General features: G+C 51.3%; 1 protein-coding gene across 1 annotated transcript in view; it reads right to left on the bottom strand.

Annotated features, from left to right (window-relative positions):
- The window catches only part of STK10 (serine/threonine kinase 10), a 114497-nt gene that overhangs the window by 72768 nt on the left and 15644 nt on the right, over positions 1 to 26085 (bottom strand). The window contains exon 2 of the mRNA XM_042992338.1: positions 16437 to 16601. Coding sequence (XP_042848272.1) covers positions 16437 to 16601 — 165 coding nt within the window. The remainder of the gene's footprint in view (positions 1 to 16436; positions 16602 to 26085) is intronic.

Here is a 26085-nt window from a genome sequence, read left to right as displayed (position 1 = left end):
CAAGGTCCCCAACTAATAAGAGGTGAGGCCAGGACATGACCCAGGTGCTTGACTAAAGAGCGCCTATTCCATTCCCTGGGCTCAACTTCCCCAACCAGTGGGGAGGGCCTACAACGCATCAGACATCTTCCCTACTGGTACCTGAATATCTTTCTTTTTTTTTTTTTTTTTTTTAACGTTTATTTATTTTTGAGAGAGAGAACACAAGCAGGGGAGGGGAAGAGACGGGGAGACAGAGGATCCGAAGCGGGCTCTGCACTGACAGCAGCCAGTCTGACGCGGGGCTCAAACTCACAAACCGCGAGATCATGACCCGAGCCGAAGTCAGATGCTCAGCTGACTGAGCCCCCCCAGGCAGCCCCTTGGTACATGAGTACCTTTATTTTAAGGTTTCACCTCAACCTGTAAGGTAGGCATTCCCCTCCCGCCCTACCCTGGAACCCACAGCTGGCACAAGCAGAGGTGGGATCTGAACCCTGGCCAATGGGAGCCGGGCTGCTCACAGCAGCTGCCCTGCATTAAGAAGGCGGGGCTGCCTGAGCCTGGACACAGGTCGCACATTCTGCTAAGGGAGGCGCTTGCTTTTTCCAGGCCCTCTTGTCAGAGTGCCCTCACCGCGACTGGTCTCCCTCCTCAGCACTCTCGAGCTTTGTTTCCCTGGAGACGCCAGCCCATACACACAGCTGGGGATGCCGGATGGGGGAGAGCCCATAGCTGCCGGCTTCTTCTCTGGCTGGAGGCCAAAGGAAACTGGAAACCTGTGTTTACCTCCCCATTAGTTTAGATTAAGCAGCTGTCACAGCACAGCACAGGGGTCACGGCCTTGTTACGTGATCTTGGCAGGCCAGGTCACCTCTCCAGTCACTCATTCATTCGTTGATTCATTCATCCACGGATTTCTCAGGCACCTACCCTGTACCTATGCTATTTTAGCCCCTGGGATTATAGCAGTGAGAAACAGTCCTCGTGCACCTGGAGTTTCATTCAGAAAACCAATCTATGTGTCTGGGTGATGAGCCTACCTGGCAGGGTGTCGGGGCGGTCGTGTACCCAGCACCGCACCTGCACAGCTCAATTAAAGAAGTAACGTCTCCCTTTTCCGGCCTGGGAATGGCTACCGTGCAACCTTCTTTGGAGCGGTGCAAAGGATCGACTCAATAGTCCATAAGACTGACAGGGCCAGAATTAAAAATCTCTCCTCTCTACCAGATCCACCTTTCGGGGCTAAACATCAATACCAAGGTGATTTCCGCCTTTCTAAGTAACACACACAAAGAAACCCCCACGAACGCAGCTGTTTTACCTACGTCTCACTCCGTGCCCTCAACCTCCTCAAGAGGTGAGTGGTTGCCAGGTCTGTGACCTGGGGTCAGCCTCAGTTTCCCCATCCATGACATTTAATTGGAATCAAGAGCTTACTCTGTGCCAGGCCCTATGCCAAGTCCTTTGCACAGATTATCTTCCACTCACTAATCGAGGTAGGCATCCTAAAAAATACCTATACCTCGTGGGGCTTATTGTGAGGATTAAATAAGATAATGTATGCCGGGCACTTAAAACATTATCTAGCACACAGTAAGTAAATGCTCAATAAATGTTACCAATTGTTATTAGCAGTTAGTGATATTTTATTCCCGTTTTACATATGGGGAAACTGAGGCTCAGAAAGATTAGTCTGTGATTAAGGGTTTTTTTTTTTTTCTTTTTAAATATTTTAAATGTTTATTTACTTTTGAGAGAGAGAGACAGACAGGGCACGAGCGGGGCAGAGGCAGACAGCAAAGGAGACACAGACTCCAAAGCAGGCTCCAGGCCCCAAGCTATCGGCACAGAGCCCCACGCAGGGCTTGAACTCACGAACTGTGAGATCATGACCTGAGCTGAAGTCGGACACTTAACCCACTGAGCCACCCAGGCGCCCAAAGTTTTTTTTTCTTTTCTTTTTTGATAAAAGCAAACTAAAACCAGAATAAGAAAAAAACCCACAGAAGATTTCTGGTTGGGCTCAATTCCATTCACAGAGAAAGAGGGGAGGCTGCACAAGAGGCCATGACAATCCATGCAGGAAAGGGACGGTTGAGTGCATGGAAGCATCTGTGATGGCACAGCTGGTCCCTCCCCAGCCAAGGACACACAGCACATCTCTCAAGACCGTGAATGTATGAAGTAAGTAGTGGCACAGCCAGGACCTGAACCGGGACCCTATCTGGGTGACAATCGGCTCTGTTCATCTCCCTGGTGGAAGAGATCTGGTGACCCCACCCCACCCCTCCTTCCTCAGGCCTCAAGGGGGAAGCCGCGAAAAGCGTTGAGTCACAGCCTCTGGGTGGGTCGGAGAAAGGGCCCCTCTCTCTCCTTGCTCAGCTCTCCCTGGGCCCCACTGGTCAGCTCACACATACCAAGTTAGCTTGCTCACCCAGAGATAAGGGAGCTAGGATGTCCCTGCCCCAATAAGAGCAAGCATGGACCACCCACAGGGTTTAGAAATTAACTTTTACAGCCCACAGGCAGCAGGGCCAACCAGCAGGATCTGGCCCGTACTGCCACAGCCTGGCAGTCCCAGAGAGACAACTGAGGCACGCTCAAGTCAGAGAGGAGACGTCGACACTCTGCTCTGGGCCTGGATCCCCTCACCTCTCTGGCCTCCCCTGTAGCCAACAGGGGCACCAACTACACAAAAGGCAGTCAATAAATAAACGTTGGCAACATTCCTGGGACTAAAATTAACAAAGCCATATATCTGTCCAGCCGGGAGGTCTGGACACAGTCCCCGATCTGCCACTGTCCTTCGTGGAGCTATCATAACCCCTTTCCTGCTTTGATCCTCAGCTGCCACATCTGGAAAGTGAAGCTTCTAACAGCTGTAAGGTTATGTGCAACACTGACCTTTCAGAGTTCAAGGGGAGTGACTAAAGTCACTTTGTCATTAAATAAATAGTAGTTTGTACTTATAAAAGTCCATTCATATCATCCATTAGCAGAGCCTGAACCTAGCACGTGATCATAGATGAGTCACGTGCTAGGTTGTATACACAGATCATGTGTCAAGGGATCCGTGAATGAATGAATAAATATCAGTGAAACATTTCAGTGGCATTAAGATGCCCAAAGATCAGGCAGAACAGCCAAAGGGTGACTAACGCTGCTGACAGCCAGATTCTGCAAAGAAAGCCAGACAGAAGCCAGCCCCACCCCCGCCATTCGGCCACCCAAGACAGTAGAGATGAGGACTGCCATTAGTGAGCACCTAATGCATACAGGCACTGTGCTAAGCACTCCTCTACTGGGAGCAGTAATACTTATCCCTAGTACACAGACGGGGAAACTGAGGTTTGGTGGGGAAAGGGCTTCCCCAAAGCCACTCAGCACATAAGGGACAGAACCAGGACACAAACCCAGGTCTGACTCTAAGACAGAGCTGAGGCCTATAGCCTCGAGCAAGCCCTTTGTCCCTCTGGGCTGTTTCTTCCCAGGGAAGTGGAGATAGGTACTACAGTCATCCAGGCCTCCCTGCTCTGAGAGGCACCGTGCCCTGGGCAGGGGGACACCCCATCAGCACAGATGGTTACTCAACAGAGGCCTGTGGAAAGAGGTCCGTGGGGCAGCCACGAAAAAACAAAACAGTCAACACAAAAATGTCTCCTCCAGCTGCTGGGCCGCCTGTCCCTGTAGGTGGAGCCCCAGAACCTCAGCACCTCTGAGCTCTGGGCCAAACAATGTGTCCATTGAGTGGGGCAGCCCACACCCATAAGGCCTCCCTGGAACGCAGTGCCTCCTTCCTCCGCCCCCAGCCCCACCCGCCACATTCACAGAAAGCCAAGGGAAGGAATTCGGGCTCCCCTTGAGCCCATGTGAACTAGAGCACAGGGGATGACCTTGGGGTTCCTGGGGATAGAGGTGCAATTCTGCCAAGGCAAAGGGGAGGAGTGAAGACTGGTGAGCTTCCAAGCCCGTCTAGCACATTCTATGGCCCCTCTGCCACAATCCCTAGGGTGGGATCACCAGATGAGGAGACGGAGGTGGTTCAACATCCTCATGTGCTGGCCCAAGTGCGCGCAGCTGTGGGGTGCTATGGAGGGGATTCGAATCCGGGAATTCCTAACTCCTGGCACCATCTGGCCCAGAGGTCAGCAGCGTTGGCTTCAGGATCAGAGTCCCTGAGCCTGAGTCCGCAGGCCGCTACGGGAGGACTACAGGCCTTCATTCTCAGAGCCTCCATTTGCTCATCTGTAAAATGAGGCAACACATTCCTGCCCTGAAGCAATCTTGGGAGATTAAATGAGACCAGAGGTGTAAAATTAACAAACAGTGCCTGGCACCTAGCCAGAACGTGACAAACGAGAGCCACTGTCATCATTATGATGGCCACCAACATCACCACCGCCCTCCTCACACACCACTCAGGAAAGGCCAAGTTCAGGGTTGGAACCAGGCTCCGGGACAGATGCAAACTGGACCTCCAGCCCCTGGGGAGAGACACAGGCTCTAGTGTGTCTGCAAAGACATTTCTGATCCCTCTGACCATCTGTCGGCCCGGCCACCATTCCCTAAAGCCAGCTGCGCCTGGGGTTCCTGCAGATAGAGAGGAACGAGGCAGAGCCATAGCCCTGCACTGGGGGAAGTGACTAGAAGGGAGGGGTCAGGAGTTGGCCTCCCAAATCCATGAGACCTGGAGTGAGTAGGGTCATAGGAAACGCCTGCCTGGTAGGAGACCCCATTTTCAACTAAATTTGTTAAACACTGTGGCATCTGAGATGGTCCTTAAGGGACAAGCAGGATTTGAAACAAAGGGGTCGGGGCGGTGGGGGGATGAGGTACAACAGGCAGAGCCAGGAAAGTGGTGCAGGGTGGGCATTCGGGTCTTACTACCTAAGACAACCGCTGGCCTTCCCTGACTCGTTGCCTGAGGGACACAAGCCTCCAAGGAACCAATACTCCCGCGTAAACTAAGGTGAACACGGGATTTCAGGACTGGAGTCACACACAGCTGGGTTCTAGTTTGGGCTCTGACACTAACAGAACAACCCCGGGGGCACGTCCAGAGCTCTGAGCCTGGTTTGCTGATCTGTCAAGTGGGGGGAACTGTAGGACCTGCCTCCCGGGTAGTGATCAAACAGGGCGACGTGAGGAAGGCCTAGGGCGCGTTCGGCAAGTGCACTAACTGTCCGTGACACCAGCTGTATGCACTTGGGGAGCGTGCGCCCCACCAGCACGTGCCCCACGAGAGGGCGAAGGAGCAGTTATTCCAGAGCAGCAGGGAGCTGGGGAAAAACACTGGGTGTCCCAGGCAAGTCCAAGCGCCCATCTGTTCACAGCACATACCATCACCTGACATCCGATGCGTGGTCCATGCTCATTTTGTCTATTGTCCCCTCCCCAAGCCACCCCCAGAGTGGAGTTTCCCTGAAGGCAGGGCTTTGTGTCCGTGCCCTCACCAGAAACAGTGCCCGGCACACAGCTCGTGCTCCGTGAACATTTGTTGGTGAAGGAAGGGAGGGAGGAAGCCACAAGCCAGTGAGTGAATGAATGAATGAGTGAATGAATGACTGAATGAGTACATGAATGAAGTGTGGCCGCCCCGTCTGCTCCAGGGAGGTCTCGGTCCCGACACGTGAGGCTGTAGATGTGGAACAGCAGACACAGACAGGAGTGACCACGACAGGGACTCACAGACCGTGTGACAGCTGTAGGGGTTAAAGGTCCCCTCAGTGACAACGCAAGCCGGAAGCGCTCTGACAGAGCCCAGTAGGGATACTACCAGGAAGGCAGCAATCCACACAGAAGAGAGCCCCACAGCCCCCCATATGCCTGTTTCCCCACTTCCCACCCAGGACCGGAATCATTTGTCCCCTCGGGGCCCGGCAGAGCATAAATGCTGCCTGGGCAGGGGCAGCGGCAGGCAGGAGGGCAGGTGCCCAACTATGGGGCAGCTATACTCAGCCAGCTCACAGGGGCCATGCAGAAATATGGGCCCGTGTGGCCGGAGCTGCTGACCCTTCAAGCCAAGCCAGGTGCCTGGATTCTCGTGTGAAAGATGTCAATTTATGAAGGTTCACGCTATTTCAAAAAACTGAAAAAGCCTGACCCCGATGCAGCCTGTGGGCCTGGTTGACACATCTATCTGCCCACCTAGACCCGTTAGCTAAGTGCCTGACACTGAGCTCCTACTATCCGCCAGCTGGGACATGATGGGTTTCTGACCCCGGACAAAGGGCTGTGAAGTCAGTGTCATCACCGTCAACGTCCAGATGAGGAAACTGAGCCTCCGAAGCATGAAGAGATACGTCTAAGGTCACACGGCAGCACAGGGGGCGGACCGTAGCCCAGGTCTGGGTGACTCCAAGGCCCATGTCTAGTGCACTGAAGGACTGTGAGGAGGACCAAGGAGGGGACGACAGCCGCCCGACAGGGTCAGAGAGCAAACAAAACCCACGTGGACGTGCTTGAGAATGTGGTGGGCAAATCCCCGGACTACAGAGTCACCCTTGCTCCTGAGACTGTGATACACAGAGTCCAGCCTGGCCATCACGACAGCAAGATTCCAGGTGGCCCCAGGTTACCCAGCCTGTCCATCCACGTCTGCATGACCCCACCTGCTCCCAGCCAGGGGACCCCAGCAGCACCAGGGGGGTCTACTGAGCCTGAGGTAGAAGCCTGGCCACAGGCTCTTTCCCACCAGACACTGCCAAACATGTTCTGTTGGACAAGGGGCTCCTCGGGTGGACAGCGGGGGGGGGTCACACACTGTATCCTTTGAACTGTTCCCAGTGGTACCCAGGGCTGGCACCAGGAGGGGCACTGTTTTGAAGTCTAGCTGATCTGGGCTGGAAACTGGCTGAGTCAAGACAAGTCTCTCTCTCTCTCTCTCTCTCTGACCCTGTCTTCCCATCTGTAAAATGGAGGTAACAGCATCTGTATCCCATGGATTTGGGACAATCCGGTGAGATAATCATGAAAGAGCCCAGCAAAGGGCAGGTATTTTGCTGACTCTTTCTTCTCGTCCCCCCTGCCTGATTCATCCTCTACTCCAAGAAGCTACAAGCCTCCCCCCGCTGCTTTCCCTCCCCAAGTTTCAGGGCACTCTAGCTGTACAAGGGGAATGGCAAGAAAGTAATAACACATCTGCCTCAAAGGACTGAGAAGCCTGTGCAGACTTTCAGGTACTACTGCGTGCGTGCGTGTGTGTGTGTGTGTGTGTGTGTGTGTGTGTGTGTGTGTGAGACAAGTGGGTGCCGCACAGACCCCACCCAGAGGGAAAGAAGAGGTTAGTGAATGCCAGGCTGCTCCAGGGGGGCCAGGACCCTAGAGCCCGTGGAAAGGGGTCCTGGCCCACAACACTGATGCCCGCAAATCCAGAATTCAAGATTTCAGGGAACCATGGGTCAGGACAAAATGAGCTGACTTAGGTGAAAAAGACCTCCTTGGGAGCAACCCTTCCAAGCCCCTGGCACTGTGGGCCAGGGAGCAGAGGCACAGAGAAGGGGACAGTGCTTGGCTATGGTCACACAGCAAGTTGGTCTCAGATCTGGGGAGATCTCAGGTCTCCTGATACCAGCCCAGCACTCCTGCCACACCCAGCGACTTTCTAGACGTACACAGAGCTGCTAAGTACTTTCTAACATCACCTTCTCTTTATAGCTCTGGCTTGTTTAAGGCCAGATATGCAATCTCTGTCAGCAACCAACAGCTGGCCTCCTAGCCCAAGGCGACAAGCCACAGAAACCTTGGCCGATGAAATGTGGTCATACGAACATGTGTGGACAGTGGGCCCCTCCCACCCACACCCTGCTCTGTGACCCTGCGACCTGTACTTCCTCTCTGCAGAATGTTTACTTTCAGACAAGAAGTCACTCTCTGAAAAGCCCCTAGTCATTCCTTCTGGGTACTACACACACACACACACACACACACACACACACACACACACACACAAAGTTGGCATACGTGTTCAGGAAGTTCACAGATCCCCCACAAGCCTATTTTTGGACTCCCTAGGCCAGAAGTCCTGACTTCAGAGCTCACCAGGTCTGGTGACTTAAGGGGCAAACGAGGCTGCATATATAAAAAGATATACATATGCTCTCAACATTTTTCTAGGAACACAATCTTCTTGTTTGTCCTTACTTTCCTCAGTTTTGACAGAGATACGAGATGAGAAATGTTTCCTCTCAATTCTACTTGAAGTTACAGCAGTACCCCCCAATGACAAACAGACTTCAGTATCGGGAATGCGTCAGGGAGCAGTGAGGTCTGAGGCTAATCGGAGAGCACATCCCTGTCTGTGGGGGCCCCAGGCAATCGCCACCACGCAGAAAGGTAGCCTATACAACCACATCTCCAGAATGTTCTGACAAAATGCTAGCAGCAAATTTCTAAAAGCATCTCGTATGCCAAACAAAAAGCATCCGCAGGCCCAATCCGGCCTGAGGTCATCAGTCTGCAATTTTCTCCAAGGCTTCACATGCAGGTGAGGGGCCCTGGCTCATGGCCTGTCTGGCATGGTAGATACCCTTCCACCCCAACAGCAAAAGACTGAATGGCAAAGACCTGTAGCTCTTAAGGGGGGGGGGGGGGGCGATTTTGCCTCCCACCCCCGCACCACAGGACATTTGGCAATATCTGGAGACATTTTGGTTGTCAAACTGAGCCGGGAGGTGGGAGGTTCTATTAGAATCTGCTGGGTAGAGGCAGGGACATTGCTAAACATTCTACAATGTACAGGAAAACTACACACACACACACACACACACACACACACGCACGCACACAGAATGACCCAAACCGCAGTATAGACCAGAGTCCATGGGGCTACTCTGGGGGCCACCTTACGAGTGGGAAGTGAGTACTAATGTGCTGAACAGGCCCATTGTGACAACTTCCTTTTAACAGGGAGTGCAGTACCCAGGCTGAGGCTTTGGCAGGCAAAGGGATCGGGTTAAAATTCAACACAATTGGTTTATTTTCTTTTATTTCTGTTTATGACAAGTGGGTCCTAGTTTCCCATGTAGGGTAGTAAGATGAAAGTTTATTTTTATTTTTTTTTAAATTTTTTAAAAATGTTTTTATTTATTTTTGAAGGAGAGAGAGACAGACCATGAGCAGGGGAAGAGCGGGGAGAGAGGGAGACACAGAATCCAAAAGAGGCTCCAGGCTCTGAGCTGTCAGCCCAGAGCCCGATGTGGAGCTTGAACTCACGAACTGTGAGATCATGACCTGAGCCGAAGTCGGACGCTTAATTGACTGAGCCACCCAGGCACCCCTGAAAGTTTCTTTTTAAATACATGTATTTAATTTCTAGAAAGTGCGTCACTTTAAGTTCGAGCCCCACCTTGGGCTCCACACTGACAGCACAGAACCTGCTTGGGATATTCTCTCTCTCTCTCTCTCTCTCTCTCTCTCTCTCTCTCTCTTCTCTCTCTGCTCCTCCCCCACTCTCTCTTTGAAATTAAATAAGCTTAAAAAAAAAAAAAGGGTGACGGGCACCTGGGTGGCTCAGTCACAGTTAAGCATCTGACTCTTGATTTCAGCTCAGGTCATGATCTCATGGTTTGTGAGTTCAAGCCCCAAGTCGGGCTCTGTGCTACTTGGAAATCTGTGTCTCTGGCCCTCCCTCACTCATGCTCATGCTCTCTCTCTCCCTCAAAATAAATAGAAGGTTAACGATTATGGCAGTAGCCGAACAGATGAGCTGTGGAAGCAGCAGCCCTATCGAGAATACCCTATAAATACCATAGATATTCAGCACTGAGAACAGTCTGTTCACACCCAGAGAAAACCCAGGAAGACTCCATGATGGTACAGACCTCCCGTGCAAGCAGAAGAGTCACTGCTCTATTTGATACTCAGCAAGGACATTGCTGGGCCAATAAACTCACTGCAAAACCTTCTGACCAGGTGAAACCTGGGGACACAGGGACTTCTGAACTTGACCTGTGCTGAGTCTCCAGGGCAGGCCAGGGTGGCAGGGCCTGCTGTGTGCACATGAAAGGCCTTTCCTCCCTCTGTCGGTGTCGTCCTCGAACCCTAACGTTACCTTTCTTATTGTTCTGGGAGGACAAAATCACAGCGAAGCCTCAAGAAGGTTCGCCAGGCAAAAGGCAGAGAAGCCAGGAGAGAGGGAGCTGCAGGAAACTAGGGGTAGGAGGCATCCGGGGAATGGGGCCAAAAGGGTTGGGAGGAGAGGGGAGAGAGGGACAAGGGCATTAACTAAGCACACACTCTGTGCCAGGCACTGCTGCCCACACCTGACCTGCAGGCCTCACTTCATCCTTACAACAGGATAAGCTTTGTGATCATCCTCTCCATCTGTGCTGAACAGATGGAGACTCGAAGGTTAGCTAAGATCCACACTGGCACCAAGAGACAGGACCGGACCTGGCTCCTACACCACAGGGCCGGGAAGGGAGCAAATGCATGTGACCAGCACAGAGGAGGTACAAAGGGACTCAGACCGGCTGAAGAAGAGGGCAGGCACTGCCCTGCTTGAAACACCCCAGGGGTTTCCCGTCACCTACAATAAGATTCCCATCACCTACAACCCAGGCACTGCCCCTCGCTGTCTTTAAACGCAGTGAACACACTCCCACTTGATGTAACCTCAGTCCTCCCTCCACTGGCTCCTTCTCAGCTATCACCTCGAGGCTTCCCAGACCACACACTGAAGGTGGCTTGCCCCGTCCTTAGGCCTCACCTCCTGCTGGCTTGAATTTGATTTCCATCCTGCACCAAGCCAAGGACCCTCTTGGCTAAGTCCTGTGGGACTCCCTCTGGGTCCTCGGACCCAACCTGCCTGCATCACTTTCTGTATCCAAAGGGCCCGGGACATGGCTCAGCACAAGGAAGGAACCCGACAGAGACTTGGTTAAATGACTAAATGGAGAATGCGGCAGTCCTCCAGGGCTGCAGGCTTAACTGCCCCAGCATCAGCCACGCTCGTAGAGGCCAAGACTGGAGGTCCTGGGGTGAACAGGTAACACATCAAAACTCAGGGTTTGTGTCCATCAAAAAGGCCAAGCAAGATCTGTGCTCAGGAACTGATCAGAAGGGGCTTCAAAATGCTCACCAGGTGCAAAAGCAGGATTCCAGCCACCTTCACCTCTCTTCCACTCGACACAAGGAAAAGCTTTAGAGGAATGCAGATTCCTTCCCTCCTCCCTACCAGCTATCACTAGCTAGAGAACAAAGCCCAAAGTCAACCTTAGGACATCGGCTTTGTGGGACTTCACTCCCCCAGGGCAGGGCTGGCCCCAAGCACCTCAGCTGTCTTTTTTTTTTTTTTTTAATGTTTATTTATTTATTTTTGAGAGAGAGAGAGAGAGAGAGAGAGAGAGAGAGAGAGAGAGAGAGAGAGAGAAGGCAGGGAAAGGGAGAGAATGGGAGACAGGAAATCCCAAGCAGGCTCCACACTGACAGCACAGGGCTCGATCTCATGAACCATGAGATCATGACCTGAACCGAAATCAAGAATCGGACCCCCGCCTCAGCTGTCTTGAGGGGACCGGCCTGGACCTCCACTCCCTCCCTTGTGCTGGACCAGAATGAAGGTAGGACCCAGTCTCCCAGAGGCGACACCAAGACTGGTAACTGTGCTAAAACATGCCTGGTAAAAGGAGAGAAAAGAAATGGAGCGGAGAGGAGAGGAGAGGAAGAAGAGATACATTCCACCTAGAGGTACAGGGAAGAAGTGAAAATGCCTCATGGAGGCAGTGATGCTCTCGTTGACCACAGATGACGCCTGGAAGAGGGTACCAGATGAGCAAAGGTCTGGGGGTGTCGCCTGCAAGGGGCTTAGAATAGGTCTGGGAAAGCATCCGCTGATGGGAGACCACAGCCTGTGTACCGGGTAATGGATTTGGAATATATTCTGGGGAGCCGTGGAAGGGCTTTCCATAGAGCAGTGTCACACGAGTAGGTTCTCTCATCCCTGGTCTTTGAAGACTTCCGTATGTCTGGCCTTGTGACTAACTTGCTGTGTGACCTCAGGTAAATCCGGGACCCTGTCCGGCCTGCAGTTGTCTCATCTTTCAAATGAGTGGATGGCTGTGTGACACCCGGCGGCAGTGTCCCGTGGCTTAGTCAACACTCCTCTGGTCTGGCTCCAGTGGTATGCCAGAGCAAGCATTCACTGGCTTGGGAAACGGATTGTGAAATTTTCAGGAATTGTCGTCAGCCAGCTGTTAAACACAACCACTATTAAAAATGAAGTTATATAACGTTACAATTTTTGGACTTACGTTGAAAACAAAGATTATAAACACTCAAGACCTATCCTTTCCCTAATGACTGTACCACATTCTACTATCACCTATGCACTTGAGATTATTTACATCTACTAAATCTGTGCGGCAGAAATACTTTATCATGGAATACCACTGCAAACCTCTTTCCAACTCTGTTAGCAACATGGTGTTTGTAGCCTGAAATTAACCAAAGCGGGAATGTTCATACCACAGAAAATGGCAGACGGTACACACCGGGGCTGCTCTCCTTGGGAGGTGACTGTTACAAATTTCCCATCGTCCCATTCTCCCACTTCCTATAGGTATAGGAAAACACACCCAACCCTTGAAAGACTTTGCCAGAGGCCAAAATCTGGCTCAGGGCAGGGGTTGGGGACCGGAGGGATGCTGGTGAGGAGGGGCCGTTATAAACCCAAGGAAAGGGGCGCCTGGGTGGCTCAGTCGGTTAAGCATCCGACTTCAGCTCAGGTCACGATCTCACGGTCCATGAGTTCGAGCCCCGCGTCGGGCTCTGGGCTGATGGCTCAGAGCCTGGAGCCTGCTTCCGATTCTGTGTCTCCCTCTCTCTCTGCCCCTCCCCCGTTCATGCTCTGTCTCTGTCTCAAAAATAAATAAAACGTTAAAAAAAAAAAAATTAAACCCAAGGAAAGTCATGAGGGCAGCCAGCATTTCCTACACTCCCTCATTTTTGGGCCCTGGGTCTACCTCCAGAGTTGCACTGTCAACAGTGTCCAACCCAGTACCGCTAACCACACGTGGCTATCAGGCACTTGAAATGCAGCTAATGTAGAACTTCACTCACTTGTAATCAATTTAAATTTAAAATCTGACACTCAATTCTGTTACTAGGAAACGTTTAAGAATGTGGAGACAACACTGAATCTACTTTGTCAACAGTAAATTTTACGACATCTAAATATAGATTTCTGATGAAAATGTAGCTCCTGAATTGAGACGTGCTGCAAGTGTAAAACACACACTGGATTTGAAGCCTTAGAATGAAAAATAAAGTGAAATGTCTCATTCATAATTTTTCTATTGATTCCATGTCAAAATAATATTTTTGATATACCAGCTTAAATAAATGATATTATTTAAATTAACTTCATCTGTTTCTTTCTTTTTTAAATATAGCTATTAGAGGGGCGCCTGGGTGGCTCAGTTGGTTAAGCATCCGACTTCAGCTCAGGTCACGATCTCACAGCTTGTGAGTTCAAGCCCCATGTCAGGCTCTGTGCTGAGAGCTCAGAGCCTGGAGGCTGCTTGGGATTCTGTGTCTCCCTGTCCCTGTCTGTCTGTCTGTCTGTCTCTCTCTCTCTCCCTCTGACCCTCCCCACTCGCACTCTGTTTTTCTCTCTCAAAAATAAAACATTAAAAAAAAAAGCTTAAAAATTCTCCTAAAGAGGCACAGACAAGCATACAAAAAGTCAAAGAGGGGGCGCCTGGGTGGCTCAGTCGGTTGAGCGGCCGACTTCAGCTCAGGTCATGATCTCGCGGTCCGTGAGTTCGAGCCCTGCATCGGGCTCTGGGCTGATGGCTCGGAGCCTGGAGCCTGCTTCCGATTCTGTGTCTCCTCTCTCTCTGCCCCTCCCCTGTTCATGCTCTGTCTCTCTCTGTCTCAAAAATAAATAAACGTTAAAAAAAAAATTTTTTTTTTAAAAGTCAAAGAGGTCCATCACAAAGTTGTTTGTAACAGGAAAAAAAAAAAAAAAGGCAACCTAAATGCCCAACAATAGAGAATGGCACAGCCAGGAGATGGAATTCTACAGAAAAACCAAATATGAAGATGCGGTGTCCCCCCACTGACATGAAAAGTTGTTCTTAACAGACCTTAAATAAAAAGAGTAAAAGGCAAAGTAATAAGTATGATACCAATTTTTCTTTTTTTAAAAAAAACCTGTGGGCATGGGTACGTATGTGTATATATATTAGAAACCTAGAAAAATATATTCTACATTTATCAGCAGTTATCTCTGGTACAAAATTTTGAATGGTTTTAACCATTTTTTTTCTTTTGTTTTTCTGTAGCCTTTTCTCCAGGGATCATAGATACAGTATTTGTTTAATTTCTCAAAAGAAAGAACTTTCTGAGAAGCAGCTCCATGAACAGGACAGAGGAAACAAGCAGGTTCAGGTACGTGGCCATGAGCAAGAGGCCCCGCCCTCTCTGGACCTGTGTCCCCACCCCACTCACCTCTCAAGGTGCCTGGAGACAGGGGATGAGGAAAGGCTTTGGAATCTGCATCTAGCAGTCAGTGGTGGTGGTTTCATCCCCCCAGTGACATCCAGGGGGCTCCCCAAAGAGACTCTCAGAGAGGCAAACGAAAGTTGGCTTCCATCCAGGATTGGAAGGGGACGCGTTTCAGTGGACAGAGCTCTGGGCAGGGCCAGGGGGCCACATTCTCACTCCCCTCAGACACTGGCTTCCTTCACTTCTGTGAAATGACAGGGATAAACTCCGACAGTGGTTTCCCTAAACTCTCCTTTGGTTTTTCTTAAACAGCAGGATCCTTTTCTCAAATGAAACACAGATTTCCCCATCAAGCATCAGTAGTCTGTTCCTAAAATCAGGTATCTTGTACAGAAAGAAAAAACCTAGGGTCTATTTCCCCTTATTTTATTTTATTACTTTTTTTAACATTTATTTTTGAAAGAGACGGCGCATGAGTGGGGGAAGGGCAGAAGAGAGAGAGAGGGAGACACAGAATCCGAAGCAGGCTCCAGGCTCTGAGCTGTCAGCACAGAGCCCGCTGTGGGGCTCGATCTCGGGAATGGCGAGATCATGACCTGAGCCAAAGTCAGATGCCCAATTGACTGAGCCACGTAGGCGCCTCTATTTCCCCTTATTTTAAATGGGAAAAATTAAAAAGCACATCAACTCCAAACTCTCCATTAATTTCCTAAAATATAACTAAAACATAGTAACTCTCTCTACACATAATAACCTATCACGATAGGAGGCTGAACACTGAGAACATCCCCCTCGTAACCACTAAATCATCATTAACCTTGCTGTGCGCAGCAACAAGGACCTGGGCCAGCTCTCTCAGCTCCAGCACCTCTGCAGGTGCCCGGCCCTGCCAACCCCTGAGATGTCTTTGCAAAACATCTACGTGTGATTCTGACAGTCTTCCAATTGCATCTAGAATTCACGGGAGACTTTTCCTGCACGTGATTTTGTTGAACGGAGTTTTGGGAACATTAACACGTTGCTCTACATTATAAAACGCTTGCTGAAAAATAGTTTGAAGAGACACGTATGTTCTAGGGAGTCCGGGTTTCATAAACTGAGAGGCATTCATCCCAGAAGAGTGTCCATGGGACAAGCATTCTGCAGGACAGACATGTCCTATGAAAAGCAGGGAGCCTGCAAAATTTCTCTAGAGAGGCTAGGGAGTGGGCTGGGTTTGGAAGGCGGGGCTTGAAGCTGTGCCCGCACTGCGCACATCCAGCCATGAGGCTCCTGGGCGGAGAATGAGGGGTGTTAAGGGGTCCCCTCCTCTGATGCTGCCATTGCAGAGAATCCCCACACAGCAGCCACAGTAATGACACCGCTATTGCAAATGATATAACATATACGAACAGTCCGTCAGTCGACAGTCACCAGGCTCTTGCACCTGCAAGAGCTGTACAAGGTACACTTGTAAACACCGATCATGAGTTAATTTATTTGATCCCTGTAATAACCAAATGAGCCAGGTACTATTATTACTCCCATCTTACACTTGGGAAAACTGAGGCACAGAGAAGTTAAGAGCTTGCCTAGGATTCTCTAACTCGTAAGTGGCAGAGCCTTAGAATTCCGTGGAGCGCCTGGGTGGCTCACTCGGCTAAGCGTCCAACTCTCAACTTTGGCTCATGGCATGACTTCAGGGTCATGGGATCGAGCCCTGCGTCAGGCTCTACTCTAGGCATGGAGGCTACTTGGGACTCTGTCTGTCTGTCTCTCTCTCTCTGCCCCTCTCCCGTCCAAAAAGAATTCCTTCCTGCTCAAACCACTGCCCCCATCCCCAAAAGTGGGGAGGCTCTGTAGAAAGGGAAGGAGAGGGGATCTGGAGCCGCCCTACTTCACTTTCTGCTCACCCGGGCCCCGGCCCTCAAAGCAGACACTAAGAAAGAGCAGAGCACCTGTGAACCTGGCTAGCTCCGGCCTACCGGGCCACAAGGACCAGGAGGGGGCAGGCAGGCGGCCCTTACCCACAGCTTCCCGTCGTAGTAGTAGGCTCCCAGGAGCTTCACGATGTAGGGGTGGTCGCAGGTGGCAAGGATGTCGATCTCCACTGTGTAGTCCTCAAGCTCCTCCTCACTCTTGGTCTCAATTACCTTGGCGGCAGCCAAGGCACCCGTCTCCTTGTTCTTGGCCTGTGAAGCGGAGGCAAAGAAGGTCAACGAGGCACATCCGGCAGGAAACCGAGCCCCGGAAGCCGCTCGGACAGGCCTGCGTGAAAACCGGTGTTCGGCGATTCATGCTAATGTTGTTTAAAGTACGACATACCCACACTATGCGATAAATAAAAATACAAGAATCGCGTATCCCTACAAACACCAACAAGGGAAGGATTGCTAAGTTGTGTTCAGTAAGAGATCTAAGTCACTGAACAATCAAGTGGTAGGACCCTTTTTCTATAACAGTGGAAAAGTGGGGCCCCTGGGTGGCTCAGTCGGTTAAGCATCTGACTCTTGGTTTCAGCTCAGGTCGCGATCTCACAGTTCGTGGGTTCCAGCCCTACATAGGGCTCTGCGCTGATGGTGTGGAGCCTGCTTGGGATTCTCTCCCTCTCGCTCCTCTCCCGCTTATGCAGTTTCTCTCTCTCTCTAAATAAATAAATAAACTTAAAAAAATTTAATGGAAAACTGCATAAATGCATGGAAAACTCTGGAAACATGCTGCCTGACAGCAGGCTAGGAAAGTGCCTAAAATGGGGAGAATTAAAGGGCACCTTCACTCTCTGCGTGTTGTTTAAAACATTAACAGGCACATTTCATATGTGTATTTGCATATTTCCCACACGTTAAAAGTAAAATGAAAAGAGGTTTTAAGTCCCCACCAAGTGCAGTGCAAGGGCTTCCCAGATGCATCTCCCCGGTATAACAACGGTTTATTTGATGAAAAAGAGGGAGGGAATTTCACACCTACAAGGATGGCTAAAAAATTTTTTTTTCTGAGAGAGAGACAGAGAGCATGGGGCGGGGGGGGGGAGGGAGAGGGGGAGAGAGAGAGAGAGAATGAACCCCAAGCAGGCTCCATGCTCAGTGCGGAGCCCAAAGCAGGGCTTGACCCCATGACCCTGAGATTACGACCTGAGCCTAAATCAAGAGTCAGACACTCAACCAACTGAGCTACCCAGGTGCCCCTCTAATTTTCTGAAAAACGAAAAATAGGGGCACCTGGCTGGCTCAGTCGGTAGAGCATGCAACTCTTGATCTCAGGGTTGTGAGTTCGAGCCCCACATGAGGTATAGAGATTACTTAAAAATCAAATCTAAAAGAAAAAGAAAGGAAGAAAAGTAGCGTTGGTGAGACTGTGGAAACACTGGAACCTCTGCGCATTGCTTGTGGGAAGGTAAAATGGTGCACCTACCATGGAAAACAGTTTGGGGGTTTCTCAAAAGGTTAAACACAGAACCACCGTGGCCCGGCAGTTCCACTCCTGGGGAGAGATACAAAAGAACTCACAGCAGGGATCCGAGCAGGTATCTGTCCACCCATGTTCACAGCAGCACTACCCACTGACGTCAAAAGGTGCAAATGAGCCACATGTCCATCAGCAGATGAATGGACAAACAAAAAAGTGGAATATACACTCAGTGGAATGTTATTTGGCCTTAAAAAGGAAGGAAATCCTTCTTTTCTTTCTTTCTTTTTTTCTTTTGTCTGGGAAACTGTATTTCTCCTATCCTGAATGAAAGCCTCGCTGGATAGAAAAAGGAAGGAAATTCTGATGCATGCTAGAACAGGACGAACTTCATGCTCGATGAAAAAAGCCAAGTCACAAAAGAACAAATATCGTATGATCCCACTTATCTGAGATACCTACCCGAGTGAAATTCAGAGACAGGACGTATAATCGAGGCCACCAGGGCAAATGGAGAGTTAGTGTTAAACGGGCACCGAGTTTCTGTTTGGGATGACGAAGAGGTTCTGGAAACGGACAAGGTGGGGGAAGGTTGTACAACACTGTGAACGTACGTAATGCCAATGAATTGTGCACTTAGGGCTAAAAATGGTCAGTTTTAGGTTATACATATTTTACCGCAATTTTAAGAACTGAGAGCAAGAGAGAAAGAACCAGGCAAACAGTGCAAGCTACCGCACCCACGGGGAGCTGGTATCCAGGAAAAGGGAACAGAACCCACACACCCTCAAGTGGCCCCGTGACCCTCAAGGGCCGCTGGGAGCATTCACCCACTGTGCTGCATGGGCTCGGGTGTTTTAAGAGAGCACACTTGGGGCGCCTGGGTGGGTCAGTCGGTTAAGCGGCCGACTTCGGCTCAGGTCATGATCTCGCGGTCCGTGAGTTCGAGCCCCGCGTTGGGCTCTGTGCTGACAGCTCAGAGCCTGATGGCTGTTTCAGATTCTGTGTCTCCCTCTCTCTGACCCTCCCCTGTTCATGCTCTGTCTCTCCCTGTCTCAAAAATAAATTAAAAAAAAAAAAATTAAAAAAAAATTAAAAAAAAAAAAAAAGAGAGCACACTTTCCAACAACACGGGCCCAGGAAGCAGGCCACTCGTCTGGAGCCCTTGAATAGCCATCTGTGGGGAAGCACACGGGAAACCAGCTCTTCTGGACTCCATGAGCAGCCCTGGTGGTCTCCACTGTGGTGGCTTCCTGAGGACAGTATCACACAACACCCTCACCTCCTAGGACAACTCTGACCGGCCCCACGACGTGGTGATTGATGGCCCAGATGCTCCTGCATGCCTGGCACCCCCAAGGATGACAATGAGCATTTAGCATCACCTCACACGACACCGCAGTACCCAGCACCTCAGTGTCCCCATTCTAGAGGCTTAGAGAGGGGACATGGCTGGAACTAGGATAGTGGCACCAGAATTTGAACCTGGGTCCTCTAACTTCCAAGACCCTGTGCACTTTCCACTGCTGTACAAGGTCTCCTATCGTCTCCAGAACTCAGAAGCCCTAAGACCAGACGCCCACAGACACCTACGAGAGAGCTCCCAGGCCAGCCCCGCACAGGGCACCCTCCCCGCAGAGACAGAGTGGCCTACTCCGTGGCCTCAAGGTCCAGCCAGAGACCCACCCCTCTACTGCCAGTGACTAGAGGGCATGCTCATAGAGGGTGGGGTAACTGCGAGGGGGCGGCAAACCCCACCAGGGAACCTTGTGGAAGGGAGTGATGCCAATGGGCAATTTTTGAGCTCATTTGCAAATTTATTCTCCGTGTAACTGTTTCTGTTAACAGAGCTGCAAAATCCCCAGGGCCCCACGCAGTGATGACAATGGTCTCCCATTGATCAAGGTCACTAGTTACACTCCAACATGTGCTAACTCATTTATCTCTTCAAGCACCCCCCAATGCTGGTGCTCTTACTATCTCATGCACAGACAAGGAGACTGAGTAGAGTCCCCAACACAGGTGAGGTGACAGGGCTGGTCGGGACACCTGCTCCCAGGTCTGCACTTCGGCAGGGACACCCTTCCTCCACACGGTCCCTTCCTCATGAGGCCCAGGAGCCAGTGTGTGGGGGAAGGGGCAGGGAGACAGAATTTCCCAGGGGGCCATAACCCAGTGTCCTTATGCTAAACCCACCTGCTCACTCGCCCCACCTGAGTGGGGGCCGCTCCTATAAACTCAGTCGTGAAAGCTTGTTGAGAACACCTGAGAAACACGATTTTGGCCATTGGGCGCTTGTGCTCTGGTGCTCACTCACGCGGGCACACACTCACTCCCTCTCTCACACCTGATTGTGTACCTGCCCTTTCATTTCCGGTAAGGCTGATTTTTAATTGCCCGCAAGAGGACCATCGAAGCACCCTTTCACATTGTACACCACTCTCGCTCCCCCTCCTCTCCAGACCCAGAAGAGGAGGTAAGGCCCGCTCTGCTCCTTTACCAGAAGGAAGGTCGGAAAGCTCAGCGGGGCGGCCAGAGGTGGGGCAACCACCTTGACCATGCTCTCCCAGCCCCCAGCCAGAGCAGCACAGGGGAGAACTGAGCGGGGCAAAAGCCACTCCCTCAGTCACTCACCCTGCACTCCTGAGAGATGGTCAAGGAGGCTGCATGGCACCTCTTCCCGGGTTTCCTTACCAGTATTTTCTCCCAGAAGTGAGGGAGGCCCAGGCAGGGACCGTTTTCCGTGAGCGCACAAAACCTGCCTTGCCCATCACCCTGAAAGGCAGCATTGACCACAGGGCTGGGCCTCCAGCCCGGTGCCAGGGTCAACACCGAGGAACACCCGCTGCCCAGCACCTCGCTCAGATTACAGAGACCAGAGCCTGCCAGAAAGGGGTTAGCTGGCAGCATTCGTGGTGCATAAAGTGACTTCGCCAAAATTAAATTCTTTACAAGTCTGGTTGAGGCAGCAATCTACTCACCTCCGTGCCAGAAGACGTAATAATGGCTGATGATAAAAACAGCTAACACTGCCTGTGCGCTCACCATGTGCCAGGACGGGCCTTAAATGCAATCTCTCATTTCATCCTCCATCCAGCCCTTGGAGATAAGTATTAGTAACCCCAACTTACAGATGAGAAAACAGAGATTGAGAGAGGCATGGTGACTTGCCTCAGGTCACACAGCAAGCGGGGGAGTAGAAGCAGATCCAAATGCAGGCCCACCTTGCTCAAAGAGCCTAAACTCCAAGTCTCTTCCCAACCAGCCCTCCCTGGGGGGCACCCAGCATTCCCTGCTCCGCCTGCCATCGCTGACTATAGACCACAACTGATAACATGCTTGGCAGCTAAGTACTAAAAATACCAAACTTTAATCCGCCCACATGCCATTAAGGCAGGTGGTCGCCATCATGCCCATTTCCCAGATTAGCAGACTTAAGGCTCAAAGGCGTACCAGGACCCACCCCGTCCAGTGTTCTCTTGACTACACTAGGCTGCCAGAAATCACCTTATTCCCAGTTCGTTCATTCAACCATTATTTACTGAGCTCATGTTCTAGGGGAGGTCCTTTTCTAGTGAACAAGACAGTTTCTGCTAGAAGGAGCACTGGTAATAGAAATCACGGCCCTCTCAGGACATAACTCACCCTACCTGATTTTTCTTCGGGGGAGCTAACCCGCCCTCATTCCCAGTCCCTAAAATGCACTGGAGCAGAATCCGCCTCCAACTCTAGAAGTGGGTGGGTGACTCATACTGGTCGATCAGAACATGAATGGCTCAGGGAGAAGAATGTGATCACGTCAGCCAATGAGATGCAACCTCGGAACAATAGCAGAGATGGCTGAGATAACCCCAAACCCCACTTTAAGCTAGCCTCCAGCATAAACATTTCATGAAAATGAAACTGGCTGAAGCAATAGAGCCTAGAGAGGGCACAAGAGGACACTGCTTGATCCCCTCAATTAATTTTTATACCCGGGAGGTACTATGAAGAGCCTCATTTTATGTGTAAGAAAACTCATGCTCAGAGAGGCAAAGCCACTTGCTCAAGAACACACAGCAGATAAACAACAGGGCTGGGAGTTGAATTCAGGTCTACGTGGCTTCAGTGTCCACGCTCCTGACCTCTTTACCAGTGGTCAAATTCTGCAAAGGTCCTGTCCGGGCCCCAGTTTCCTCCCTGTACAGTAGCAGGGTGGGGAAATGATGCCCAAGCTCTCTTCATGGTCTGATGTGTAGGGCATCTTGTGAGAGTGGGTAGGTCCTAGAAAGCCATGGGTGGTCCGAGCGGATGGGGCACCTGTGGGAGTTGACAGTCAAGGAGTCGCATAAAGAACAAGTGGCTGTCTGTGGCCTCTGACGTCCATCTCTCCCACTGGCTGAGGCAAGGCTGGGGTCCAGCAAAGGGTGGGGGAGCCCCCGCCCAGCCCTCCGCTGCTGGCTGGCAGTGACTAACGCCTCAGCCCACACCCTTGAGAACAGACACACAGTGGCCACTTGTGTTTACTGGCCCAGGCACCTTGGCGGGAACAATCTTCCCCCTTGTGCGGTTCAGGCGCCCAGCCTGGAGGAGGTGGGGACAACCCTCCCAGCAGGGAGCCCTGCCCCACCCAAGGGGCCCCGGCCAGGCCAGGCCAGTCCGGTCCGGTCCACTCAGGGGCCAGGGGCTTCCTGAAAGTCCATCACAAAACAGCAGCTGAGGGGGACAACCCCCAGCCCACCCCGTCCCTCCCAGCTGCGGGCTGATCACGGTGTCCCTCCCTCCTCCCCCAGGGAAAGAGCTGATATCACAGAACTCAGAGACCAGAATGTTAGCCCCCACTCCTAAATCCCAACTCCCCCGTGCCCTCTGCAGATGAGGAAACAAAAGTGAATGCAGTGACCTGGGTCCAGTCTGGGACAGTTGCAGATTCACAACTCTCCTTTCCCTTGGCAACTGCCCCTCCCTCTTGGTGCAAGGGATTCACGGGGGGGGGGGGGGGCTGAGCCCACCTGGCCCCAGTGCTCAGCGCAGGCCCAGCCACGCATTCCTGGCCCTCTCGGTCACCGCCAGCGCTTCAGACTTGCACAAGTGACCCAAGGCAGGCCAAAAGGGTTGTACCTGGGTGGTTTGGGGGTTGTTTTGGGGTTTTCGGTAAAGTTCTTCGGTAAAGAAGCTCTTTCTTTCTCTGGGGTTGCTAAACGGGTAGAATGGAAGTCTGGAGGGTTTTATAGCCCACATGGCCATTCCTCCAGAGACCCTGCCTGAGGATGAAGCCATGACAAAGGAAGCAGGGCCCACAAACGGAGGAGGGGATGCTGAGGTCCGCGGACACCTGGAGACAGCTGTTCCTGAAGACAGGGTCTGCCCTTTGACTTTTCAGTCCCTTCTGGACTTCTGTCATCTGCCACCAAAAAGTAAGTAGGTTTGCCATCTCTGGGGGGATTCCAGCAGAGAACAGGTATCTGTGGAGGTACTTCACCACACACCACACGTGTAACAAGGGCCACCTTCAAAAGGGCCACCGAGACCTACAAAGTGATCTTCACTGAGGCCCCTCCGAGGACCTAACTGATAACCCAGGACACAAAGCCCCAAGTGGAAAACACGGTTACTAACAGGCCACAGACAACAGAAACCAGGGGATACTTCCGCCCCCAAAACCCTCCTCCAAAAAGGCAGAGATTTATAATTATTAAATTAACAAAAACAAGGAATGACAACTTCCAGGACTGGTGACAAAGAGGGTGGTAAAATGGGTATACTCATTACTGACAAAAATACAGATTCTTTTTTTTTTTAATGTTTATTTTTGAGAGAATGTGAGCAGGGGAGGGGCAGAGAGAGAGAATGGGACAGAAGATCTGAAGCGGGCTCCTTGCGGCCAGCAGCAAGCCCGACGCAGGGCTGGAACTCACAAACTGCACGATCGTGACCTGAGCCGAAGTCGGATAACCGACTGGCGCCCAGATCCAATCCTCCAAAGACAAAAACCAGCAATAGGTTTTAAAATCCTTAACGATATCTTTTAAGCCAATCAGCCCTCATTCCTAAGAAAGTAAGGCCAGGAAATTATTCAAATAAAGACAACAAAAGAAATGTACTAGGAGCATGGTCACCATAGTCCATAACAATGGCAAAAAAAGCCAGAAAGAACCTAAATGTTCAACAGTAAGACAGTGGTCAAATTAACTCAGTGGGATATTAAGCAACCCTTTAAGATGACAAATAGAAAAACAATATAGTAATAAGAAAAAATAATTAAGCCATAATAGTATGTCAACAAAGCAGGCTAATAAAATGGGGCTAAGCTAGAACTTTGGGGAGATCGTTGCACCTACGAATCAGGAGAACCTGAAAACACAGCATAAGGAATACACACGGCTTGTAAAAGTTAATTTCCCTCAATGGCATCTGACAATTATCCACAGGGGTCCCAGCAAGGACAGTGGAGGATAGTGCCCCAGAAGTGACCACTTTATCTTGACCTTGTCTTGAACGTATCCAGGCATGGTCACCCTCGTCCTCTCAGGAACCCACTTGAGCTGCGCTGTCCAATATGGCAGCTACCAGCCACACTGAATACAGGAGAAACAATGTTCCTATCACTGCAAAAAGTTCTAGGAAGCAGCTTTGAACATAAGGCTGAACCTGGCAGAAAATACTTTCTCATAAAGGTGAGGGAGCATCTGAAACTCACTCCCATGTTCCAGACCCAGCCTCAGAAACATGTATTTCTTTGTCCAGGAAGAAACAAAGGTCTCAAGGGCTAAGAGTGGGTAGAACCTCAGGTGGTGATCGTTAGGGAGTCCGGTCTCCTAGCAACCTGGCCGGAAGGCAGGCGTGAAGGAAGGCTCCCAGCTGACCTGTCAGATGAACAGCCTAGGCATGTGGGTCAGAGCCAAAGGACGGAGCAGACAAGGCTAAAGGTTTCTATTTTCCCTGCCCTCTGGATTCTGGATGGCTGTGCCAGGCACGTGTCAAATATGGGTCAGGCCGCTGCAACCAAGAAGGAGCCTGGTCTGTGTCCTACGATACACAGCTGTGGTGTCCCTGCCCGAAAACATTTTGTCTTTGTGTGGTGAGGTCTGTTACCAATCACGGGAAAGGCTTCCACTCTATTATGGAGGGAGGAAATCTGGCCCCACAAGGTCACAGCAGGACGGGCCATGTGCAGGGGAAGGGGCCCAACATAAATCCAAGCAGGGTGGCCTGAGGGCACCAGACACAGAGCCAGTGTGGCCTTGGGTTCAGATTCCACTAACACCCCTGGCTGGCAGGCATGAGTCAGTCGAGGAGGGGAGTCTGTGTTCCACAGCCCAGCCTTCCGGACACTTGGGTCTTGTGGGCCTCAGGAAGAAGGCCGGCCAAGACCTCCTGAGATCTCTTGAGGCGGGATAAGCATCCCCTCACCAGTGTCCGGCACAGGTCCACGAGGTAGGCAGCTGTTCTGTCTGCCCCTGTTAAGAAAAAATGAAGGCCCTGTCCCAGGTCATGCGGCTAGGAAGTGCGGTCAGGACTCGACACAGGCCCAGCCTTCTGCCCAGTGCTTTTCCCCTTCAGGAGCCCCCCAGAGAAAGTATCTCCAGGGGTTCCCACCCAGTTTCTACATGTGCCCGTCCTCCTTCCCCTTCTCTTCCTTCACTCCCTTCAGCCAGAAACCCGTTGGGGGCAAACTTCAATGGCTCCCTGCTGCTGATGCAAAGCTCAAACTCCCTGGCCTGGGACACGGAGCGCGGGTGATTTACCCCTTCTACTTTTCTGGGAGTCCAGTACTCCTCCACATGCACCCCCTGCTATGGCCAGTGCCCTCCTGCTTCCTACTTCCACGCGTTTCTTCCCCCCGCCGGAGTGCCTTCCCCATACGTGTATTTATCCCACAAAGTCTAACTCCACAGCCTGTTCCCTGAAGTGCTCTCAGAATCCCAACTCCCCTACTACCATTTCACACCTTATTAGGGCTTTCTTCACAGACCTCCTGGTACTCCAGTCATTGGTGTTCCAAGATTCTCTCTCTGACTTCGTTGTGAGCTCTGAAAGGCTAACCCCATGTCTAATTCATTCTAGTCCACCCCACAGAGCCTGGCACAGAATATCTAGTGGATGGGAGTCTGGGAGGGTGAGTAAATGGGAAGATGAGAGAATGGGTAGGCCGATGGGCAGGTGGGTAGTGGACGGGGAGCTGGATGGACAGGTGCATGAAAAGGAGGGTGGGTGGATGGGTTAGTGGAAGAGAGGGAGGGAGAGAGGGCTATATGCAAGGATGGGCGTGTGGCAGGATGGACGGACAGG

The sequence above is a fragment of the Panthera tigris genome, chromosome A1 (assembly GCF_018350195.1).
Source record: "Panthera tigris isolate Pti1 chromosome A1, P.tigris_Pti1_mat1.1, whole genome shotgun sequence".
Taxonomy (NCBI): Eukaryota; Metazoa; Chordata; class Mammalia; order Carnivora; family Felidae; genus Panthera; species Panthera tigris.
This window is presented reverse-complemented; position numbering and strand designations above follow the sequence as displayed.